Below are 11,330 nucleotides of genomic sequence, written 5' to 3'. Positions count from 1 at the left end.
AATTTTCAAGGTATTTAAACAAAAAATAAGAAAGAAAGAAGAACTACTAACTCTTAAACTAATCCTATTAAATACTTCTTATAATTAAAACTTACAAAACTATAGGACCGCGTCCCCCACTCCACATAAAGAAAATTATTAATAGTAAATAAAAACAAAAATAAAAAGTATTGCATTATGTTAAAATTATAAAAAAAAATAAACATTTCGAAAAAGTCTACAAATGAAAAACCTTTTAAAACAAAAACTCTTAATTAAACCTTAACCTACCGTTATTAAAACAATAAAGAATTTTTTTTTTAGACAATTTTGAAAACAACAACACAACTCACTTTACAACATTTCTTAAGGAAAGAAAAATAAACATTTTTAAGCATTTCCTTTTAAATTCTTATTTACAACTTAAACTATAAATTATAAAAATATAAAAAAAAATAAAATAAACTTTGCTGCCCATAATAAAGCACATAATAAAATAAATGCTTAATTAATTAAAAAAAAAAAACTAGGCTTCCGTTTAAAAACTAATCTGCCTTTAAACCGCAGTTTAACCAGTCGTATTAAACCTTAAATTTAAAAACTCCAAAAAAGAAAAAATTATTTATTAAAATAATATTTTTTCAAATATTTAAATAATTTAAAGAAAAGAAACTTTCAAAAACCTTTAAAAATTAAAGGATTTTTTTTATTAAAATATAAAACTGTTAAACTAATCTTATGTTTATTTTATATTTTTTTATACAAATTATTATTTTATTTTTTTTAAACCATCTGTGTATATTATTTTAAATTAATTATTGTTTAATTGTTTTCAAAATTCTAAATTTGAAATTTATATTTTTAAAATAAAACATTTTATCATAATTCACCCGTATAGCTACGCAATAAATTATCAAAATACGCTTCATCTTAATAAAAAAAACCCCCTAATATCCCAAAACAATTCAATAACATTTTCATACACTTTAAAACCACAAATTCAAAACAGTTTTTAATAAAAGAAAATTATAAATAATAATCTATTTAAAAAAAAAAAAAATGTATGAAAATGTTTATATTTTTTTTTTGTGAAATATTTAATAAGTTTAAAATATAAAATTAATAATAATAAAAAAAATTAAAATATTTAATTATAACTGCTTAGTGTGTAATAAACAAAAAAACATAATATATTTGTGAGTAAAATATAAACAATATATTGATTAATTGATTAAAATTAATTAAATTCAAAAAAAAAAACAAAGGAAATAAAAATTAAAAATAAATTTTTTGTCGTGTAAAAATTATAAAAAAACAAAGAAATTAAATAAAAAATTGTGATTTCAAACAAAAAAAAAAACTCAAAAGAATTTTTATTTCAATTCAGATTTTCACCATTTTCCTAATTAAAGCCTTAGTTAAGGAACTACAAACGTTTTAAAGTTTTCTCCATTAGAGCGTTATTTAATGAACTACAGCCGATTTTAAGTTTCTTATATAGAATTCGATTTTTGGTGGGAAATATAAGTGATCACAGATTTTCACTATTTTCTCGATTGGAGCGTTATTTAAGGAACTACAGCCGATTTTAAGTTTCAGATATAAAATCGATTTTTGGTGGGAAATATGAGTGATCACAGATTTTCACTATTTTCTCGATTAGAGCGCTATTTAAGGAACTACAGCCGATTTTAAGTTTCTTATATAAAATTCGATTTTTGGTGAGAAATATAAGTGATCACAGATTTTCACTATTTTCTCGATTAGAGCGTTATTTAAGGAACTACAGCCGATGTATGAGTGATCACAGATTTTCACTATTTTCTCGATTAGAGCGTTATTTAAGGAACTACAGCCGATTTAAGTTTCTTATATAAAAATCGATTTTTGGTGAGATAAATGAGTGATCACAGATTTTCACTATTTTCTCGATTAGAGCGTTATTTAAGGAACTACAGCCGATTTTAAGTTTCAGATATAAAAATTGATTTTTGGTGGGAAATATGAGCGATCACAGATTTTCACTATTTTCTCGATTAGAGCGTTATTTAAGGAACTACAGTCGATTTTAAGTTTTATATATAAAAATCAATTTTTGGTGGGAAATATAAGTGATCACAAATTTTCACTATTTTATCAATGGGAGCGTTATTTAAGGAACTACAGTCGATTTTAAGTTTTATATATAAAAATCGATTTTTGGTGGGAAATATAAGTGATCACAAATTTTCACTATTTTATCAATGGGAGCGTTATTTAAGGAACTAAAGACGATTTTAAGTTTTTTATATAAAAATCGATTTTTGGTGGGATATATGAGTGATCACAGATTTTCACTATTTTCTCGATTAGAGCGTTATTTAAGGAACTACAGTCGATTTTAGGTTTCAGATATAAAAATCGATTTTTGATGGGAAATATAAGTGATCACAGATTTTCACTATTTTCTCGATTAGAGCGTTATTTAAGGAACTACAGTCGATTTTAAGTTTCATATATAAAAATCGATTTTTGGTGGGAAATAAGTGATCACAGATTTTCACTATTTAATCAATGGGAGCGTTATTTAAGGAACTACAGTCGATTTTAGGTTTCAGATATAAAAATCGATTTTTGGTGGGAAATATAAGTAATCACAGATTTTCACTATTTTCTCGATTAGAGCGTTATTTAAGGAACTACAGCCGATTTTAAGTTTCTTATATAGAAATTGATTTTTGGTGGAATATAAGTGATCACAGATTTTCATTATTTTCTCGATTAGAGCGTTATTTAAGGAACTGCAGCCGATTTTAAGTTTCTTTTATAGAAATCGATTTTTGGTGGGAAATATGAGTGATTTTAAGTTTCATAAGTGATCACAGATTTTCATTATTTTCTCGATTAGAGCGTTATTAAAGGGACTACAACCGATTTAAAGTTTCTTATATAGAAATCGTTTTTCGGTGGGAAATATAAGTGATCACAGATTTTCGCTATTTTCTCGAATGGAGCGTTATTTAAGGAACTACAGCCGATTTAAGTTTCTTTATAGAAATCGATTTTTGGTTGGAAATATGATTGATCACAGATATTCACTATTTTCTCTATTAGAGCGTTATTTAAGGAACTACAGCCGATATTAAGTTTTCTATGAAAAATCGATTTTTGGTGGGAAATATGAGTGATTACAGATTTTCACTGTTTCCTCGATTAGAGCGTTATTTAAGGAACTACAACCGATTTTAAGTTTCATATATAAAAATCGATTTTTGGTGGGAAGTATGAGTGATCACCGATTTTCACTATATTCTCGATTAGAGCGTTATTTGAGGAACTACAGCCGATTTAAAGTTTCTTACATAAAAATCGATTTTTGATGGGAAATATTAGTGATCACAGGTTTTCATTATTTTCTCGATTAGAGCGTTATTTAAGGAACTACAACCGATTTAAGTTTCTTATATAAAAATCGAATTTTGATGGAATATATGAGTGATCACAGATTTTCACTATTTTCTCGATTAGAGCGTTATTTAAGGAACTACAGTCGATTTAAGTTTCTTATATAAAAATTGATTTCTGGTGGGAAATATGAGTGATCAAAGATTTTCATTATTTTCTCGATTAGAGCGTTATTTAAGGAACTACAGCCAATTTTAAGTTTCATATATAAAAATCGATTTTTGGTGGGAAATATGGGTGATCACAGATTTTCACTATTTTCTCGATTGGAGCGTTATTTAAGAAACTACAGCCGATTTTAAGTTCCTTATATAGAATTCTATTTTTGGTGGGAAATATAAGTGATTAGAGATTTTCACTATTTTCTCGATTAGAGCGTTATTTAAGGAACTACAGCCGATTTTAAGTTTTCTATATAAAAATCGATTTTTGATGGAAAATATGACTGATCACAGATTTTCACTATTTTCTCGATTAGAGCGTTATTTATGGAACTACAGCCGATATATGATGAGCACAGATTTTCACTATTTTCTCGATTAGAGCGTTATTTAAGGAACTACAGTCAATTTAAGATTCTTATATAAAAATTGATTTTTGGTGGGAAATATAAGTGACCACAGATTTTCACTATTTTCTAGATTAGAGCGTTATTTAAGGAACTACAGTCGATATATGAGTGATCATAGATTTTCATCATTTTCTCAATTAGATTGCTATTTTTGATGGGAAATATAAGTGATCACAGATTAGAGCGTTATTTAAGGAACTACAGCCGATGTATAAGTGATCACAGATTTTCACTATTTTCTCGATTAGAGCGTTATTTAAGGAACTACAGCCGATTTAAGTTTCTTATATAAAAATCGATTTTTGGTGAGATAAATGAGTGATCACAGATTTTCACTATTTTCTCGATTAGAGCGTTATTTAAGGAACTACAGCCGATTTTAAGATTCAGATACAAAAATCGATTTTTTGTGGGAAATATGAGTGATCACAGATTTTCACTATTTTCTTGATTGGAGCGTTATTTAAGGAACTACAACCTATTTAAAGTTTCAGATATTAAAATCGCTTTTTGGTGGAAAATATGAGTTATCACAGATTTTCTTTATTTTCTCGATTAGAGCGTTATTTTAGGAATTACAGCCGATTTAAGTTCCAGATATAAAAATCGATTTTTGATGGAAAATATAAGTGATCACAGATTTTCATTATTTTCTCGTTTGGAGCGTTATTTAAGGAACTACAGCCGATTTGAAGTTTTCTATACAAAAACCGGATTTTTGGTGGGAAATATGTGTGATGACAAATTTTCATTATTTTCTCGATTGGAGCGTTATTTAAGGAACTACAGCCGATTTTAAGTTTTATATGTAAAAATCGATTTTTGGTAGGAAATATGAGTGATCACAGATTTTCACTATTTTCTCTATTGGAGCGTTATATAAGAAACTACCGCCGATTTTAAGTTTTATATGGATTTTTAGTGGGAAGTATGAGTGATTACAGATTTTCACTATTTTCTCGATTGGAGCGTTATTTAAGGAACTACAGCCGATTTTAAGTTTCATATATAAAAATCGATTTTTGGTGGGAAGTATGAGTGATCACAGATTTTCACTATTTCTTCGATTGGAGCGTTATTTAAGGAACTACAGCCGCTTTTAAGTTTTATATGGATTTTTGGTGGGAAGTATGAGTGATCACAAATTTTTACTATTTTCTCGATTAGAGCGTTATTTAAGGAACTACAGCCGATTTTAAGTTTTATATGGATTTTTAGTGGGAAATATGAGTGATCACAGATTTTCACTATTTTCTCGATTGGAGCGTTATTTAAGGAACTACAGCCGATTTAATGTTTTCTGTACAAAAACATGATTTTTTGTGGGAAATATGAGTAATCACAGATTTTCACTATTTTCTCGATCAGAGCGTTATTTAAGGAACTACAGCCGATTTTATGCTCCAGATGTAAAAATCGATTTTTGGTGGGAAATGTAAGTGATCACAGATTTTCACTATTTTCTCGATTAGAGCGTTATTTAAAGAACTACAGCCGATTTTAAGTTTCTTATATAAAAATTGACTTTTGGTGGGAAATATGAGTGATCACAGATGTTCACTATTTTCTCGATTGGAGCGTTATTTAAGGAACTACAGCCGATTTTGAAGTTTCTTATATTGAAATCGTTCTTTGGTGGGAAATATAAATGATCACAGATTTTCACTATTTTCTCGATTAAAGCGTTATTTAAGGAACTACAGCCGATTTTAAGTTTCATATATAAAAATCGATTTTTGGTGGGAAATATGAGTGATCACAGATTTTCACTATTTTCTCGATTGGAACGTTATTTAAGGATCTACAGGCGATTTTAAGTTTCATATATAAAAATCGATTTTTGGTGGGAAGTATGAGTAATCACAGATTTTCACTATTTTCTCGATTAAAGCGTTATTTAAGGAACTACAGCCGATTTTAAGTTTCATATATAAAAATCGATTTTTGGTGGGAAATATGAGTGATCACACATTTTCATTATTTTCTCGATTAGAGAGTTATTTAAGGAACTACAACCGATTTAAAGTTTCAGATATTAAAATCGCTTTTTGGTGGAAAATATGAGTGATCACTGATTTTCTTTATTTTCTCGATTAGAGCGTTATTTAAGGAATTACAGCCGATTTAAGGTTCCAGATATAAAAATCGATTTTTGATGGAAAATATTAGTGATCACAGATTTTCACTATTTTCTCTTTTGGAGCGTTATTTAAGGAACTACAGCCGATTTAAAGTTTTCTATACAAAAACCGGATTTTTGGTGGGAAATATGAGTGATGACAGATTTTCATTATTTGCTCGATTGGAGCGTTATTTAAGGAACTACAGCTGATTTTAAGTTTGTTATATAAAAATCAATTTTTGATGGGAAGTATGAATGATCACAGATTTTCACTATTTTCTCGATTGGAGCGTTATTTAAGGAACTACAGCCGATTTTAAGTTTTCTATATAAAAATTGACTTTTGGTGGAAAATATGAGTGATCACAGATTTTCACTATTTTTTCGATTGGAGCGTTATTTAAGGAACTGAAGCCGATTTTAAGTTTCATATATAAAAATCGATTTTTGATGGGAAATATGAGTGATCACAAATTTCACTATTTTCTCGATTAGAGTGTTATTTAAGGAACTACAGCCGATTTCATATTCTAGATATAAAAATCGATTTTTTTTCTATACAAAAACCGAATTTTTGGTGGGAAATATGAGTGATGACAGATTTTCATTATTTTCTCGATTGGAGCGTTATTTAAGGAATTACAGCCGATTTTATGTTCCAGATATAAAAATCGATTTTTGGTGGGAAGTATGAGTAATCACAGATTTTCACTATTTTCTCGATTAGACCGTTATTTAAGGAACTACAGCCGATTTTAAGTTTTATATGGATTTTTGGTGGGAAGTGATCACAGATTTTTACTATTTTCTCTATTAGAGCGTTATTTAAGGAACTACAGCCGATTTAAAGTTTTCTATACAAAAATCGGATTTTTTCACTATTTTCTCGAGCAGAGCGTTATTTAAGGAACTACAGCCGATTTTAAGTTTCTTATATAGAAATCGATTTTTGGTGGGAAATATTAGTGATCACAGATTTTCATTATTTTCTCGAATAGAGCGTTATTTAAGACACTACAGCTGATTTAAAGTTCCAAATATAAAAATCGATTTTTGGTGGAAAATATGAGTGATCACTATTTTCTCGATTGGAGCGTTATTTAAGGAACTACAGCCGATTTAAAGTTTTCTATACAAAAACCGGATTTTTGGTGGGAAATATGAGTGATCACAGATTTTCATTATTTCCTCGATTGGAGCGTTATTTAAAGAACTACAGCCGATTTTAAGTTTTATATGTAAAAATCGATTTTTGGTGGGAAATATGAGTGATCACAAATTTCACTATTTTCTCGATTGGAGCGTTATTTAAGGAACTACAGCCAATTTAAAGTTTTCTATATAAAAACCGGATTTTTGGTGGGAAATATGAGTGATCACAGATTTTCACTATTTTCTCGATTATAGCGTTATTTAAGGAACTACAGCCGATTTTAAGTTTTATATGGATTTTTGGTGGGAAGTATGAGTGACCACAGATTTTTACTATTTTCTCGATTATAGCGTTATTTAAGGAACTACAGCCGATTTAAGTTTTATATGGATTTTTGGTAGGAAGTATGAGTGACCACAGATTTTTACTATTTTCTCGATTAGAGCGTTATTTAAGGAACTACAGACGATTTAAGTTTCTTATATAGAAATCGATTTTTGGTGGAAAATATAAGTGATCACAGATTTTCATTATTTTCGCGATTAGAGCGTTATTTAAGGAACTACAACCGATTTAAAGTTTCTTATATAGAAATTGATTTTTGGTTGGAAAGATAAGTGATCACAAGTTTCCACTATTTTCTTGATTGGAGCGTTATTTAAGGAACTACAGCCGATTTTAAGCTTCAGATATAAAAATCGATTTTTGGTGGGATATATGAATGATCACAGATTTTCACTATTTTCTCAATTGGAGCGTTATTTAAGGAAATACAGCCGATTTTAAGTTTCTTACATAAAAATCGATTTTTGGTGGGAAATATGAGTGACCACAGGTTTTCACTTTTTTCTCAATTGGAGCGTTATTTAAGGAACTACAACCGATTTTAAGTTTCAGATATAAAAATCGATTTTTGGTTGGAAATATGACTGATCACAGATTTTCAATATTTTCTCGATTTGAGCGATTAGAAGTCTCATATATATGAAAGAGCTAAAGCTAGTTTTAATTCTTCATTTTATTGTAAAACTTATTAAATAATTACAGTTATTTATATTGCCATTACTACTAGTATTTAATTTAATAAACAAGTTTTTACGTTGTTCTCACTTCTTAGGTAGAAGTAATTTTAAGTTTGCTTAAATATGGTGATAAAAGAAACCTTTGCAGTGCTTACAAATCAATAGAAAACCTCATTTAAATTAGAAAAAGAAAACCTTCTAACAAAATTTACAGTTTCATTTAACATTTATTCTTCACTAAACATGGAACGTTGGCACAATAAATTGGCCGTTGTAACAGGTGCCAGTGGAGGTATTGGAGCTGCTTGTGCTCGTGCCTTAGTAGCAACTGGAATACGTGTAGTGGGTTTAGCACGCAGAGAAAATAAACTTAAAGAATTACAACATTCACTACCAGAAAAACAAAGGACATTATTCATACCACATAAATGTGATGTCTCCAAAGAAGATCAAGTTATAAAAGCTTTTGAATGGACCGAAAAAGAATTGGGTGGAGTAGATATATTATTAAATAATGCCGGTATTACAAGGGAAACTGAACTAGTAGCACCGGGTAATACGGAGAAAATACAACAAGTAATTAACACAAATATTATGGGTGTTTTATGGTGTACACGTGAAGCTTTTCAACGTATGCATAAACGTGGCAATGAGGGTCATGTTTTGATCATTAATAGTATTGCCGGTCAACAGGTATTGAATTTTATCGATGTTTTGCCTTCATTTAATATATATCCAGCAACAAAATTTGCCATAACTGCCATGACCGAAACATATCGGCAAGAGTTTCAATTGTATAAGAGTAAGATTAGAGTGACGGTGAGAATTTTAATGTTTTTGCATAATCTAATTAAGATAGTAAGTGTTTTTTGTATTTAAAAGGGTATTTGTCCTGGTGCTGTAAATACAAATATATTTCCGGAAGAAATTCATTTTTATGTCAAAGATATGGCACGTTTAGAACCGAAAAATATTGCTGATGCCGTATTGTATGCTTTAAGTGTGCCACCAAATGTTCAGGTTTGTAAAAAAACAACTTTAACTAATCAAAACTTTTGCAGTCTATTCTAAACTTCTTTACAGATTCATGAAATTACCGTCAAACCCATGGGAGAAATGTTTTAAATAAAACTTAATAAAAAATCTTGTTGAATATCGTATAATGAAATATTAACATTTATGGAGAACAATAAACAATTGCTATTGAAAACCTGCAAAAAGAAAGAAAATTACATTTAACAAACAATTTTATACATTTTAGTTTTTAAATAAATTTAATTTGTTTCTTAATAATCTATGATTTAAACGATGCATGCAGAGAAATTGTTTATTAAGAAAAACAACAGGTATATCTAGACGATATAAACGTAAAAAACGCAAATTTTCTTTGGTATCTATAAAAACCTTTTCCAATTCATATTCACCAGCAAAGTTGAGTTCCAATTCTTCAAGTAAAATATCACACAAAGGGCAAGGGTCTTTGGTAAATAAAGTAATAAGAGGCAAATTTCCAGAAGGAGAAAACGAGGGCCTAAAGGAGAAGTGAAAGTAGAACTTTATAATAAAAAGTATAAGATAAAGAAACTAAAGTCTAGCTTACAATTTTTGTATGATGAGAGACAAAGATTCTTGTGAATTGGCCGATACCAGACAACCATATTCTGAGGTTTGCAAAGAATGTGTAAGATGGGTAAGTAAACGTGTTAGAGAGGCAGCAGCCGAATGTCCTAATATTAAAGAACCACCATGAGGATTTATCAAGTCGAAATTTAGATTGAAATGATGTTTTAGATAAACTACCAGTTGAGGTATAGAATCTTCAATTTCCCAATGTTTTATGTCCTGAGGTTTAAGTGAAGTTTTAGCAAAAAGTTTTTCAACACATTCACGTCCACCGGAGAGAATATTTGATGTGTTGTGTTCATATTGAAAGTCAGTTATAACAGCTAGTGGAAATAACTCCAATTCTTGAGCTTTACCTAATGAGGTTAGTACTAGGGCCGCTGCACCATCACTATATTGAAAAGTTTTATTATCTTCTCTACAATTTTCGGGAAAAATTTCATCCTGGGTTATTTCTTTTATAAATCTTCTATTGCCGCCTGGTTGCTGCAATGCTAGAGGTACAAGTTCAGCTTCAAACATACCTTCCGCTTGAGATTTAAGATAGCGCATGACACTTTTAGATATATAGCTTTCTATTACTTCGGATGAAACTTCTGGGAAAAGTTGTTCCTTTTGAGATATGGTCTGGCTTTGGTCTATTAAGGATTCCTGGTGTGTAGCAGATTGCAAACCTCCCATGACAACTGCATCATATTTTTGAGATTTTAAAGAATCAAAAGCCTTAAGTAAACTATCCATTTGAGGTTCATCTTGTATGCCCACGCTTATACCCATATATTTAGTTTTCTTAAGAAAATTACTAAAAATAAACTCTTGGCCAACATCATGTTGCATTGAGGGCCTTTCATTCATATAGATTTCATGTATAAGTTCTAAAGGTACTGCAGATTGTTTAACGGCGGCCTCCACAGCCAATTGACCCAATTGCAAACCAGAGGCTGCATCCAATTGACCCTGATATTTACCCCATGGTGTGCGGGCGGCAGCAGCTATTACTATAGCATCAGATTTAATGTGCAGACAACGCAAAGGGTTTAGTAAAGCTCGACGATAAGGATTTATATTAAGAAATTTACAATTTTGCTAATTAAATGCATAAATAATCTGCTATAACGGTTTGTTATTATTCATTCTAACCCTACTTTGCGGCTTACCATTTTTATTAATATTTTAGCCATTTTACTTTTTATTCACTATTTTATTTTAGTAATACATAAAATTAAACACTTTATTTTGAATATTAATACAATATTTATATGTTTTTTGTTATTGGTATTAACATTTGTTTTATTTTTTGTTAATAATAACTCAAGAAAACTATTTTTATTTACACTTGTTCACTTTTTTTAATGCAATGAAAAACAACAACAATTTTTGCGTACAGAGAACGAAGTCGACTTAAAATTGTTAACG

General features: G+C 29.3%; 2 protein-coding genes across 2 annotated transcripts; one reads left to right on the top strand and one right to left on the bottom strand.

The window, feature by feature from the left end:
- Positions 1 to 8,513: 8,513 nt before the first annotated feature.
- LOC111682725 (farnesol dehydrogenase) lies at positions 8,514 to 9,600 on the top strand. Its single transcript, XM_023444721.2, has 3 exons — positions 8,514 to 9,110; positions 9,174 to 9,311; positions 9,375 to 9,600. The coding sequence occupies exons 1-3, from the start codon at positions 8,535 to 8,537 to the stop codon at positions 9,414 to 9,416; spliced, it is 756 nt and encodes a 251-aa protein (XP_023300489.1). The 5' UTR covers positions 8,514 to 8,534; the 3' UTR covers positions 9,417 to 9,600.
- LOC111682724 (acetyl-CoA acetyltransferase, mitochondrial) lies at positions 9,549 to 11,130 on the bottom strand. The gene is made up of 3 exons (XM_023444720.2): positions 11,072 to 11,130; positions 9,892 to 11,000; positions 9,549 to 9,822 (listed from the first exon to the last, which is right to left on the bottom strand). The coding sequence occupies exons 1-3, from the start codon at positions 11,093 to 11,095 to the stop codon at positions 9,549 to 9,551; spliced, it is 1,407 nt and encodes a 468-aa protein (XP_023300488.2). The 5' UTR covers positions 11,096 to 11,130.
- Positions 11,131 to 11,330: the final 200 nt, after the last annotated feature.

This window comes from Lucilia cuprina, chromosome 2 (assembly GCF_022045245.1).
Source record: "Lucilia cuprina isolate Lc7/37 chromosome 2, ASM2204524v1, whole genome shotgun sequence".
In the NCBI taxonomy this organism is placed as follows: Eukaryota; Metazoa; Arthropoda; class Insecta; order Diptera; family Calliphoridae; genus Lucilia; species Lucilia cuprina.
This window is presented reverse-complemented; position numbering and strand designations above follow the sequence as displayed.